Genomic DNA, 13,855 nt, shown 5'->3' with positions numbered 1-13,855 from the left:
TATTTAAGATGGAATCATTTGCATAACATTTGAATCATTAATATTGTTTGTATTAGTTTTAAAGATAATAATTTGGCCAGGACTTAGCCAGTACCTTAGTAATATTGTTCTTTGTGAGCACTTAAAAGGTATGAATAAGAAGTAAACTGGATTATTGTAAAACTTTTAGTGATATCAATAAAATATGAGTACCATTCTTAGCTAGTGTGTTGTATTATGCTGGGAAATATGCTGGGAAGTAATATATATACTTGCAAAATTAATGGAATTAGAATAAGAAAAAATTGAAATCCAGATTCACTATTTATTGTATTTTCACTGGAAATATGAAGAAACGGAAATTTTCTAATGGAGTATTTTTGTTTTAATAGTGGAAAATCTGAATACATTGAACCTGCCAAACGAGCTCATGTTGTGCCACCACCAAGAGGAAGGGGCAGGGGAGGATTTGGACAGGGTATACGACCCCATGATATTTTTCGTCAGAGGAAACAGAACACAAGCAGACCACCATCTATGCACGTGGATGACTTTGTCGCAGCTGAAAGTAAAGAAGTGGTCCCTCAAGATGGAATACCCCCACCCAAACGGCCACTTAAAGTTTCCCAGAAGATTTCTTCTCGTGGTGGGTTTTCAGGCAATCGAGGAGGACGTGGTGCTTTTCACAGTCAGAATCGATTTTTCACACCACCTGCTTCAAAAGGTAACTGCATTTCTAATAGGCTAGCATATTAAAATATTGAGTGAAGTGACTGAGGAGATTGAGATAAAGTATTTGCACTATTTGCAGAGTACTCTGGTGGGTAGGAAAATAAAAACCACACATACTTTTTGGGTTAACTTCTGATAAGGTATACTTTTACTGGGAATTTAAAAGATGTCACAGGTAATTATTTTCCTTTTAACATTGAGAATTTTATTATTTTTTATGTAAATACCATTTTCACATTTGTACTTCTCAACAATTTCCTTAAGATTATTTGTGTAGTTCATAATTGATTCCTTTATCACCTTGCTTCTTACTGTTATATTCAGTCTGTTTTAAGTTGTTTGAAGATTTTGAGACTATTTGATATAGTTAAAGAAACTATGCTTTTACTAGTGGATTGATGAGCTCGAAAGGTGACAGTGAAAGAGAATATGAATTTGGCATTAATAACAAACGCTTACATAGGTGTGTCGGGAAGTGTTACAAGTAATGCAGATATGATACGCTCACATTAACCCCACGAGGTAGGTCGCATTAGTACTCCTTCTTTACTGAAGATAAACTGTGATTCAGCTGACCAGGACACAAAACTGGAAGTGACAGGACCGATATTTGAACCTGGCAGTCTGCTTTAGAGCCTCTGCTGTTAACCGCTGTGTGATTTTTGCCTCTTAGTAGTATATTCAGTTTACAAGATTTTCGTTTTTCTTCCGTTACTTTTTTAAGATTAAGAAAAACCTGCCAAATCTTCCTTAACACAAAATTCTGGCAATATTAGATTTTGATCTTGTTGTTTGTGTTTAGGAAACTACAGTCGTCGGGAGGGCACCAGAGGCTCCAGTTGGAGTGCTCAGAATACTCCTCGAGGGAATTACAATGAAAGTCGAGGAGGCCAGAGTAATTTTAACAGGGGCCCGCTTCCGCCATTGCGACCACTTAGTTCTACAGGTATGTGTCCTCTCTACTTGACACTGCTCAGAGAAGCGAAGGGAGTTCCTCCTTTTCTTTTCTTTTTTTTTTTTTTTTTTTAAGAGTTATTTATTCATTTGAAAGTCAGAGTTACACAGAGAGAGGAGAGGCAGGGGCAGGGAGAGAGAGAGAGAGGTCTTCCATCCGCTGGTTCACTTCCCAGATGGCTGCAACGGCCAGAGTTGCGCCGATCCAAAGCCAGGAGCCAGGAGCTTCCTCCGGGTGTCCCACGCGGGCGCAGGAGCCCAAAGACTCGGGCCATCTTCTACTGCTTTCCCAGGCCATAACAGAGAGCTAGATCGGAAGTGGAGCAGCCAAGTCAAACCAGCGCCTATATGGGATGCCGGCGCTTCAGGCCAGGCCGTTAACCCACTGCCCCACAGCGCTGGCCCCTCCTGCTTTTCAAAATGTTGAGTGCTATAGGCTCTTCTAGGAGAGAATACTTTGGAACAGGGTTGGGGAACCTGTTTTCTGCCAAGGGCCATTTGGATATTTATAACATCATTTGTAGGCCATGCAGAATTACCAACTTAGAAATTAGCCTGCTGTAGATTTATTGAATTTTGAGCCCACCTGTGACGGCCTTAGCAGGGCCAGACCTCATGATTTCACAGGCCTTATCCAGACATTCTGCTCCCTTTCTTTAGAATATAGACTTAAAATTATTATTATTATTATCTTTAATTTATTTGACAGATAGAGTTAGTGAAAGAGAGACAGAGAGAAAGGTCTTCCTTCCTTTGGTTCACCCCCCAAATGGTTGCTACGGCCAGAACTACGCTGATCCGAAGCCAGGAGCCTGGTGCTTCCTCCTGGTCTCCCATGTGGATGCAGGGGCCCAAGCACTTGGGCCATCCTCCACTGCCTTCCCAGGCCACAGCAGAGAGCTGGACTGGAAGAGGAGCAACTGGGACTAGAACCCAGTGCCTATATGGGCAGGCAGAGGATTAACCAAGTGAGCCACGGTGCCAGCCCCCTAGACTTAAAATTCTAAGGTTAATTTTATATCTTTGAATGAATGTCCCATGTACATATTTAAGGATTGTTTATTTGAAAGAGTTACAGAGAGAGAGGGAGAGATGGATATCTTCCATCCACTGGTTACTCCCCAAATGGCCACAATAGCTAGGGTTGAACCATGCAAAACCTGGAGCCAGGAGCTTTTTCTGGGTCTCCATGAGCAGTAAGGGCCCAGGCTCCTAAGCCATCTTACACTATTTTCCTAGGTTATTAGCAGGGAGCTGGATTGGAAGTGGAGCAGCCGAGACACAAACCAGTGTCCACATGGAAGGATGGTGTTGAGGGCAGCGGTGTTACCTGCTGTACCACAGCACCAGCTCCTGCACATGGGCCAGCACTGTGGCATAATAGGCTAAGCTTTCACCTGTGGTGCTGGCATCCCATATGGGTGCCGATTCATGTCCCGGCTGCTCCTCTTCTGATCCAGCTCTCTGCTTATGGCCTGGGAAAGCAATGGAGGATGACCAAGTGCTTGGACTCCTCCATCCACATGATAGACCTGGAAGAGGCTCCTGGCTCCTGGCTTTAGATCACCCCAGTTCTGGCCGTTGTGGCCATTTGAGGAGTGAACCAGTGGATGGAGGACCTTTCTGTGTCTCCTTCTCTCTCTTTCTATTTTTCTTTGTGACTCTGCCACTCAAATAATTAAACTCTTTAAAAATAAATAAATAAAAGAACAGTCATTCTTGGTTTGAACTCAGTGCCATACATTAGTAGGTATTTATAAAGTGAGAATGCAAAGGACATGGAACTAAAATCTGTATTGTTTCTTTTATAGGTTACCGCCCAAGTCCTCGGGACCGTGCTTCCAGAGGTCGTGGGGGACTCGGACCTTCCTGGGCTAGTGCAAATAGCGGCAGTGGAGGCTCCAGAGGAAAGTTTGTTAGTGGAGGCAGTGGTAGAGGTCGTCACGTACGGTCCTTTACACGATAAAAGTACTTTTGGGAGTTTCCGAAATACATATGAACATTTCACGAGGACGCTAAAAATAAGACATTGAAGGACCAACTTAGACTTAACAGTTATCTGGAAACATCTGAGAGAATATTTTTATCTGAAGAAAGCAGGTTTTGTTTGATACCTAACATGATTTCAATAAAAATCCAAACTTTGTATGTATGTTTGTATATATTTTTCCCCTTTTTATACAACTATTTATTTAGAAAATTTCTAGGTAGAAAGAGAATAACTAAATGACTTGTTTTGTATTTTTCTTGCCTATACAACAGATGTTCCCAAATTTACTCTGCTCTGGCACGCTTTAGTGACTCAGTAATTTTTTTCACAGCACACCTAGGCCAAAAGAAATACCTAATACTTCTGTTTGTCAAGTAGCTAGGTCCAAGCAACTTAAGAATTTACATCATCATCATAGTAAATGTGGACACTGCATAATGTCTCAGATCTTGGAATCAATATCATTCATTTCCTACTGCACTATGCTTCTTGCAAAGTACTTTTTATCAAACTGTGAAAAACTCAGTTTTACAAAGATAAACTTTGATGTAAAGCAATATAGTGCTATCTGATGTTGAAAATGTAAACTACCTCAAACTAGTAGTTTGTGTGGTGTCCAGTGGGTGTGGCTGTTTCCCTCAAAAATGTCAACTACTGTCTGGCAACCATGTTAATTTACTATGGTACCCTGGTACACAGTTTGGGAACCGTGGCTGTATGAAAGGAGATAAAACCCTCTTCCCCTTTATATTAGAAGGAAGTACAGACTTCGTTTTTTTAGCTTTGGACCTGCTGATGCTATTTTTTATTATACAGTTATTTCAAGCCCACAATAAGGCATAGCCTGTTATTTTGGGAACCAGAAACATCTAATGAAGCTGGACTTTATATAGAAATGAAACTTATAATTTGAGAAAGTAGCCATATTTTCCCAAGGGTCTGTCTAATACATCAAGCTTATATAATTGGCATAAATACAGACTTCTCTTAAAAAAGAAGTGTATGAGTCTCATTCTCTCCTTTATCACTTTCTGTTTTGGGGAACTATTTGTGAGTATGTAAGAAGTTTCTGTTTATTTGGAAAATATCTTTAAAAAGGTTAGCTCCAAGTATTCTGATTTAAGTTAAAGGTAATGGAAATTAAAAAAATTTTTTTTTATTTATTTGAAAGGAAGAGTGACAGTGCATCTGTCTGCTGGTTCCCTCCTTAAATGGCCACAATGGTCAGGACCATCTGTGTCTCATGTGGGTGGCAGGGACTGAAGTACTTGGGCCATCCTAGCTGCCTTTATGGGTGCATTAGCAGGGAGTGACTGAAAGTAAAGCAGCCAGCACTTGAAACAGTGCTGTTAGGGATGCTGGTGTTGCAGGTTGTGGCTTAACTCACTGCTACAGCACCAGCCCCAAGGTAATGAAAACTTTTTCAAAACTAATGGCCTCAAAAATCCAAGAATCCTGGGCCGGTGCTGTAACACAGTGGGTTAAAGCCCCAGCCTGCAATGCCACATCCCATATGGGTACCTCTTCGAGTCCCGACTGCTTAACTTCTGGTCAGCTCTCTGCTATGGCCTGGGAAAGCAGTAGAAGATGGCCCAAGTCCTTGAGCCCCTGCACCCATGTGGGAGCCCTGGAAGAAGCCCCTGGCTCCTGGCTTCGGATTGGCCCAGCTCCTACCGTTGCAGCCATTTGGGGAGTGAACCAGCAGATGGAAACCTCTTTATCTTGCTGTTTTTCCCTCTCCCTGTAACTCTGTGTTTCAAATAAAAAAAAAAAAAATTAAAACAAAAAATCCTAGTATCCTAATCTGCTTTGGCTTCTATAACAAAACACTGTAAGTATACTTGTTATTGCATACTTATTAAATTATTTCTGAAGTCAGATTTATCATGGGTGTGAAAGGAAAGTATACTTGGAGACGAGTCAAATTAGGAAAGAAAGGCTTTATTTTTGGTACTAAGCCACAGGGAGTAATTAAACTTAAAAGTGACATCCTCAAATTTGGTATACTTTGAGGAGCATCTTCTATAAACCAATCATTATGAAATATATTTTCACATAGCTCACAATGATCTGTGCTTCAAAAAAGACTATCAAAGCCATTGGAGCCCAGTGTGCTAAGCTGCCACTTGGGATGCCCGCATCCCCTATCAGTGCTGGGTTCAAGTTCAAGTTCTTCCACTTTTATCCAGCTTTCTGCTAATGTTACTGGGAGGCAGCAATGATGGCCCAAGTAGTTGGGTCCCTGCCACCCATATTGGGAGACCTGGATGGAATTCCTGGCTCCTGGCTTTAGCCTTGCCCAGGGCTGGCTGTTGCAGGTATAGAGCTCGTGTGCTTCCTTCTTTCTCTCTCATTCTGCCTTTCAAATCTTTAAGGGGCATCAGGCTATGTGATTGGAGAGGGGAGAGCCTGAAAACAGAAAGGCCAGTGAGGAGGTTTAACAGTTCTATATTTGAAATTCTCAGAGTATTCTCCGTGGGCTGGCTTAGCGTAGCATAACGGGTAAAGTTGCTGCCTGCGATGCTGGCATCCCCTGTGGGCGCCGTTTCATGTTTCATCTGCTCCACTTCCAATCCAACTCCCTACTAATGGCTTGGGAAAAGTAATGGATATGGCCCAAGTACTTGGGCCCCATACTGCCCATGTGGGAGACCTGCATGAAGCTTGGCTCCTGGCTTCACTGTAATTGCCTTTCAAGCAAAGAAAGAAATTTGTTTTTTTTTTTTTTCTAAATTAGTCTCTAAGCCAGCAGTGCAGCATTACCTGAGAATCTGTTAGAAATATGTATTTTTGGGGCTGGCACTGTGGCGTAGTGGGTTAGGCTGCTGCCTACAGTGCCGGCATCCCATATGGGTGCCGGCTTGAGTCCTGGCTGCTCCACTTCCAATCCACCTCTCTGCTGTGGCTTGGGAAAGCAGTAGAAGATGGCCCAAGTCCTTGTGTCCCTGCACCCGTGTGGGAGACCCGGAAGAGCCTCCTGGCGCCTGGTTTTGTATTGGCACAGCTCTGGCCATTGCGGCCAATTGGGGAGTTATCCAGTGGATGGAGGACTTCTCTCTGTCTGCCTCTCCTCTCTCTGTGTAACTCTGAGTTTCAAGTACATAAATATATCTTAAATATATATATATATTCCAAGCACTACCCCAGACCTAATAGTGCCAACAATGTGTGCTGTAACAAGTCCTACAACTGAGGTGCTAAAACATGATGTACCATACAGTTTCGGAACCACTGATTAAATGTTTTTCAAATTTAGGAATTGTGGAGGGTAAAATGCTAAAATAAAGTTCCCAGAGTTGTGCTTTAAAATTTAGCTTTGTGGTTGAGACCATTTCCCATATCGGTGTAACTAGGTTCAATGCCCAGCTCTGATGCTTGACTTCAGGTTCCTGCTAAGGCAGACATTGGGAGGTACCAGTGATGGCTCAAGTAATTTGGTTCCTTCCACCCATGTGGAAGACTCAGATGGAATTTTTAGCTCTTGGCATCAGGATGGCCAGAATCTGGTGGTTGTGGATATTTGGGAAGTGAACCAGCAGACTGAAGTTCTGTCTCGCTGCCCCTCATGTAAATAACTCTTTAAAAAGATTAAGAATTTGGGGCCGGTGCTGTGGTGTAGAAGGTTAAACTGCCGCTTGCAGTGCCAGCATCTCATATGAGCACCACCCCCCCCTGTTAATGAGCTTGGGAAAGCAGTGGAAGATGGTTTAAGTCTTTTGGCCCCTGCACCCACGTGGGAGACCACAAAGAAAATCCTGACCCCTGACTTTGGCCTGTCTCAGCCCTAGCTGTCACAGCTACTTGGGGAGTGAACCAGTGGATAGAAGTCTCACTCCTCTCTATCTCTTTCAAATAAATAAATCTCTTTAAAAATTCAAGTTTCAGGTGTCTACATAATTTTTTTAAAAATTTTATTTATTTGAAAAGCAGAGAGCCCTGCTATCTTCTGGTTCACCTCCCCAAATGCCTGCAATAGCCAGCCTGAAGGAGTCCAAAGTCAAGTCAGGCACCCAAGTACTTGAGCCATCATCTGCGGTCTTCACAGTGTGTGGATCAGCAGGAAGCTGATTCAGAAGTGGAGAGGGGGCTGGAATCTAGGCACTTCATTATGGGCTGCAGGGGTTGCAAGTGGTGTCTTAATTTCTGCACTAAATGCCTGGCCCTACAAATCTGTTGAAAAGCTTCTCAGGGCAAGCTTTTGGCCTGGCAGTTAAGACACCAGTTGGGACACCTACATCCCATATCAGAGTGCCTGGGTTTGAGTCCTGGCTCCACTGGCAGTTGCAGCTTTATGTTGATGTGCATCCTGGGAAGCAGCAGGGCATGATGGTTTAGGTGCCTGGGTCCCTGCTACCCATGGATTCAGTTCCCACCTCCTGACTTCAGCCCTGTCTGTTGGAGACATTCAGGGAGTGAACCAGCAGATGGGGGCTCACTTGCTCTGTCTCTGTCTCAAATAAAAGGAATAAAAGTCTAAATGAATAAGAAGTTTCTTAGAACCATCTGGAGTGGTCATTGGGGTCTCAAGTTTCACAAATTTTTTTAGGAACTCAGATCCAGTCTATTGTGTTTAATAGTAGAGGATGGGCCAGTGCTGTGGCATAGTGGGTAAAGCTGCCATCTGCGGTACTGGCATCCCATATGAGCGCCAGTTCATGTCCTGGCTGCTCCTCTTTAGATCCAGCTCTGCTGTGGCCTGGAAAAGCAGCAGAGGATGGCCCAAATCCTTGGGTCCCTGCACCTGCATGGGATACCGGAAAGAAGCTCCAGGCTCTTGGCTTTGGATCGGCCCAGCTCTATCTGTTGTGGCCATTTGAGGAATGAACCAGCAGATGGAAGATCTCTGCTTCTGCCTCTGCAATTCTGCCTTTCAAATAAATCAATAAATTTTTAAAAAAAGGTTAAAGAGGAAAGAGGTGTGAAGTAGCTTATGTTAATAGAGGCACTTCTAGTAATTAATGACTAAGTTATGAGCAGGACTTAGCTCCTTTGTCCATTCTGCCTACAGTGTCTTGACTGTGACTAAATACATGGTGGGGCCGGCGCCATGGCTCAATAGGCTAATCCTCTGCCTTGTGGCGCCGGCACACCGGGTTCTAGTCCCGGTCGGGGCACCGGATTCTGTCCCAGTTGCCTCTCTTCCAGGCCAGCTCTCTGCTATGGCCCGGGAGTGCAGTGGAGGATGGCCCAAGTGCTTGGGCCCTGCACCCGCATGGGAGACCAGGATAAGTACCTGGCTCCTGGCTTCGGATCAGCACGGTGGGCCGGCCGCGGTGGCCATTGGAGGGTGAACCAACGGCAAAGGAAGACCTTTCTGTCTGTCTCTCTCTCTCACTGTCCACTCTGCCTGTCAAAAAAAAATAAATAAATAAATAAATTAAAAAAAAATACATGGTAGGACATAATTCTTCCAAACACTTGTGCACTCATTGAATGCCTGATGGGTCAACTTTTCTTTTTAGCTTAATAGTTTAAAACTGACATAGTGAAGGTTTTCTTTAAATGTTTACTATTTTAATTTTTTTGAAAAGTAGACAGACAGTAAACAGGTTTCTCCAAATGCCTTCAATAGCCAGGGCTGGGTTGTGCTAAAGCCCTGAGTATTGAAGCGCAGGTCTCCCATGTGAGTGGCTGGAACCCAGTTACTTGAGCTGTTACTGCTGCCTCGTGGGTCTGCACTGGCAGGGAGCTGTAGTCAGGATCTGGGGTCTGGAAATGAACCCAGGTCCCCCTGTGTAGGATACTGTCATCTTAATCACTAGACCAAATGCCTACCCTTTACTTTTTTAAAAAAGATTTATTCATTTATTTGAAAGGCAGAGTTGGGGGAGGGGAGAGCGAGAAAGAGGTCATCCATCTGCTGGTTCATGCCCTAAGTGACTGCCAATGTCCAGGGCTGGGCCAGGAGACTAGAACTCTATCTGGGTCTCCCAAGTGGGTAGCAGGAACCCAAGAACTTGGGCCATCCTGTGCTGCTGTTCAAGGTGTATTTGCAGGGAGCTGGATCTGAAGTGGTACAGCTGGGACTTGGATTAGCTCTCATACAGGATTCTAGTGTCCCAGGTGGCAGCTTAACCTGCTGGGCCACCACGCCAGCCTTCCACCTTTATGCATCAGCTACATTTCTGTTCCTGGTACTGCAATGTGTTTGCAGCTTATAGAAGTCATCTCTTTTCCTCACAACATAGTAATTCCTGAATCCAGAGTCTGTCTCATTCCAGAAAACTTATACCAGCCACTGTATCAAGATATCGCACTCTAACTTATTGATGTTAAGAGGGTAATTATGTAAAAAAAAAAGTTAAGAAACAGACATACTCCATTGTCTCATTAAACACTCATTTAATTAAAAAAAAATTTATTTTATTTGAAAGAGTTACACAGAGGAGAGGCAGAGAGAGAGAGAGAGGTCTTCCATTCGATGGTTCACTCCCCAATTGGCTGCAATGGCCGGAGCTGTGCCAATCCAATGCCAGGACCTTCCTCTCGGTCTCCCACATGGGTGCAGGGGCCCAAGGACTTAGGCCATTGTCCACTGCTTCCCAGGCCACAGCAGAGAGCTGGATCAGAAGTGGAGCAGCCGGGACTTGAACCAGTGCCAATAAGGGATGCTGGCACTGCAGGCGGCGGCCCTATCTGCTATGCCATAGCACTGGCCTCAGTGAGCTTTTTGAATTTTACAAAACTCTGCATTCTATGAGGCCCGTCCTTTTCTAGACACATGGGCACAGCAGAGTACAAAGCCAAGACCCGTTCTCCTGGAGCTTACATTCTGAAGGAATAGAAAATCAATACACACATATGTAGATGTTAGGGAGTGGAAACTGTGATGACAAACTAAAAGCAGGATAAGGGAAATGGAGGATGAGATGCCGTGCAATGATCGGGATGAAGCGAGGGAGCAAACAGCTGCAAATCTGGTAGACAAATGTCCCCAGGCCACCTTTACCCAAGCTGCAAACACTGTGAGAGCTAGTTGGTTGGTTCCCTGGTCACTCTTACTCCTGTTCCAGCCCAAAGAAGGGGATGGTGTGGTTTAGGAGAGTTCCCACCTTGTCACACCCCAGATTCCAACTCTTGTGAGCCACTGTCCCAGGAGCAACCCAAAGCACAGTTCAGCCTATGTGCGACTCTCTAGGACTGAGAAAACAGTCCCAGCTAAACGTTCCTTCACACCTTTTGACATCTTTCCTTTTACAAGGCAGTGGGCCCCAGCCATTCATGTGGGTGACCAGGATGGAAACTCCTGGCTCCAGCTTGGCACAACTCTGGCTGATGTGGGAATCTGGGCAGTGAACCAGTGGATGGAAGGTCTCTCTGTGTCACTCAGCCTTTCAAATAAATCCTTAGAAAAAACTCCTCAAACTACTTTTTTTTTTTTTGACAGGCAGAGTGGACAGTGAGAGAGAGACAGACAGAAAGGTCTTCCTTTTTGCCGTTGGTTCACCCTCCAATGGCCGCCGCGGCCGGCGCGCTGCGCTGATCCGATGGCAGGAGCCAGGAGCCAGGTGCTTTTCCTGGTCTCCCATGGGGTGCAGGGCCCAAGCACTTGGGCCATCCTCCACTGCACTCCCGGGCCACAGCAGAGAGCTGGCCTGGAAGAGGGGCAACCGGGACAGAATCCGGCACCCCAACCGGGACTAGAACCCGGTGTGCCGGCGCCGCTAGGCGGAGGATTAGCCTAGTGAGCCACGGCGCCGGCTCTCGACTTCCTTTTATAATCCCACCTTTCTCAGAGCTAGAGGACAGTGCCATGGCGAAGCACTTTGCAAGGTGCTCAGTGAATTCCTATTGATCGATGTCACCTCTCTGCTTAAAATTTTCGACGCTTTTCTAAATCTGCAGGAAGTGCTCCGTGAGATCACAGTGATAATGTACTCGTTTTATATTCCCAGAAACCTAACATAATTTGTAAAATATCTTGCAGGAGGCACTAAGTCAACATTTTATGAATGAGTATCAGAACACCACCTCCGCCAATCACACATTTCTTCTACCGCATTTACACATCGAATCGCCACCTACTTATGACATGCCCAACCTGGCAGCGTCTGCAGGCTTCCAATCAGTATCAGAGTCACACTTGGAAGCATTTACCTGGAACTACAAAGGCACATGCGCGATGACGCGGAAGTCGGGGCGGGCGAGACGCCGTAGCGGTGACGTAGTGTGCCTGCGCCGAGGCCTCACCCGGGATTGGCTGAGCGGAGGCGGGAACCTTGAGCTCCTCCGGCTGTGAGGAGAGCGTTGTTTACCCGCGGCTCTTCTCTGTGTACGGGTTTAGCTCATCCTCTGCCGTGCGTCCTTGAAGGGGAAGCCGGGGAAGCAGGCGACAGCGTTACGCTGGTGCGGGATGAAACGGGTAGTGGCTCTGGAGTTGGCCAGGAGGACGTAGCGACGGCGGACGCCTCTTGGGAGTCCCGGAGCCGCGGTGTCTGAAGTGCGTGGCATTGGGTGGCCTGGAGGGGCGGGCGGGCTGGCGGCAGTGGTGGTGCTGCTGGTGCTCCGGGGGTGGTGCCTGGGATGTCCTGTGCCGGTGGTACGCGCAGGCTGCTTTGGCGTTGGGATCGCTCTCCCTGCACCGATCTGCCCTCGCTGGCCTCTGAAGCTGCTTCCCGGGGCCTGGAGGGGGTCGGTGCTAGCGATGGATCACGGGTCTTCAGAAAGTTTCGGCGTGTGTGCCTTAGGATGTCCATGGGTTCAACATTTCTTCTTTTTGCACCAAACTGTCATAATTCCGTCTTAAGAACTTTTTGAAACACCCTACTAGATGTCGATGGGTTTAGGGTGGTGATTCTTAGTGCTTAGTGTTCGGAGATCTAGTATCTAGCATCTAGTCCAATTTCGCAAATGGGGAAGTTGGTTTGTTTTTTTAAATAGCTTGCCTGAAGTTAAGCTTGTTTGAAGTGGAAGACAGCTACGCTGGCATTTCTTTCATATCTTTCTGTTTCTCACTACTGTACTTTTCTAACATAGCTTTAAAAGGTTGTCGGTCGAAATTTTCTCAGCATTACAGGAGCGCCTGACTGTTGTAGAGAGTAGAACCTATTATATCCCGGGGTGTGTGTATCCTAGTTTTATTCATACTATCTAGAAATTACTAGTTTAAGTAGCTTCATCAACTGTCTTGTTATTTCAGCTGATAGTCAACTAAAAGCCTTCCATTTATCTGAACCTTGCAGTTTTCTGTTTCATTTGGTCATTATATAGCCTTTTTTTTAAAAAATTTTATTTTTTTGACAGGCAGAGTGGACAGTGAGAGAGAGACAGAGAGAAAGGTCTTCCTTTTTTCCGTTGGTTCACCCTCCAATGGCCGCCGCGGCAGGTGCGCTGCAGCCGGCGCACCGCGCTGAACCGATGGCTGGAGCCAGGTGCTTCTCCTGGTCTCCCATGGGGTGCAGGGCCCAGGGACTTGGGCCATCCTCCACTGCACTCCCTGGCCACAGCAGAGAGCTGGCCTGGAAGAGGGGCAACCGGGACAGAATCCGGCACCCCGACCGGGACTAGAACCCGGTGTGCCGGCGCCGCTAGGCGGAGGATTAGCCTAGTGAGCCGCGGCGCTGGCTTTTATATAGCCTTTCTAAATGCAGCCTAATTTTCACTCATATTTCAGTTAAATCATCTCGTTGCAGTTAGTTTGTGTCAATTTCAAATTCATGTGATTTATGTAGCTAGAGACATGTAATATTCTTACTCGTGCAAAGGACATCAGTTTGTTGTTTTGGCATGATTTATGTGTTGACCCAGAAATATTGCTTCTGAAATGATCGCAAACCATCTCTTTCATTCATAATTTTCTCTAAGATTGTGCTAATAGCGATCTTTTGTCCTTTAATAAAAAAATAGCATTGAGTGACCTTTACTGTAACCCCCCAAGCTCTATGAAGACTTACATCAAATATTTTAACATTGTTGAAAATGGGAAATGTCTATCCATCAGTGATGACTTGATGTTTAGTTGGCTGCACTTTTTTCTGGAATACAAAAAATAATGCTATATTTTTAATTGTTGGCATTTTAGATTCGATGAATACAGTAGTTAAAAAATTATAAATGGCATTTTCCCTATTACAAAGATAAAATTTTCAATGTAGAAAATTTTAAATATATACAAATACTCAGAAGAAAATAAAAAAAATTACTGGTTATTCTAATACCTAGAGATAATGGCATGTGTTTTTCTAGTCTTTTTTTTTTAAG

At 45.1% G+C, this 13,855-nt stretch overlaps 2 protein-coding genes across 9 annotated transcripts in view; both read left to right on the top strand.

The window, feature by feature from the left end:
* The window catches only part of VIRMA (vir like m6A methyltransferase associated), a 72,880-nt gene extending 69,063 nt beyond the window's left edge, over nt 1-3,817 (top strand). For all 5 annotated transcript variants that reach the window (XM_008255752.5, XM_002710693.6, XM_070075317.2 and 2 more), the window contains 3 exons: nt 372-703; nt 1,514-1,657; nt 3,477-3,817. In XM_008255752.5, the coding sequence (XP_008253974.1) occupies nt 372-703; nt 1,514-1,657; nt 3,477-3,631 (631 nt within the window). In that variant the 3' untranslated portion in view covers nt 3,632-3,817. The remainder of the gene's footprint in view (nt 1-371; nt 704-1,513; nt 1,658-3,476) is intronic.
* A 7,999-nt stretch (nt 3,818-11,816) lies between these two features.
* Nucleotides 11,817-13,855, top strand: part of RAD54B (RAD54 homolog B) — an 85,979-nt gene continuing 83,940 nt past the window's right edge. For 2 of the 4 annotated variants that reach the window (XM_089335538.1, XM_089335537.1), the window contains exon 1: nt 11,976-12,095. The gene's annotated coding sequence lies outside the window, so the exon portion shown is untranslated. Of the gene's footprint in view, nt 12,096-13,855 lie in introns of all 4 variants that reach the window. The other 2 variants (XM_008255751.5, XM_089335539.1) reach the window with 2 other exon arrangements.

The sequence above is a fragment of the Oryctolagus cuniculus genome, chromosome 6, assembly GCF_051225735.1.
Source record: "Oryctolagus cuniculus isolate XC-2025 breed Fujian yellow rabbit chromosome 6, ASM5122573v1, whole genome shotgun sequence".
In the NCBI taxonomy this organism is placed as follows: domain Eukaryota; kingdom Metazoa; phylum Chordata; class Mammalia; order Lagomorpha; family Leporidae; genus Oryctolagus; species Oryctolagus cuniculus.
Note: the sequence above shows the minus strand (reverse complement) of the source record. Positions and strands in the feature narration are given on the sequence as shown.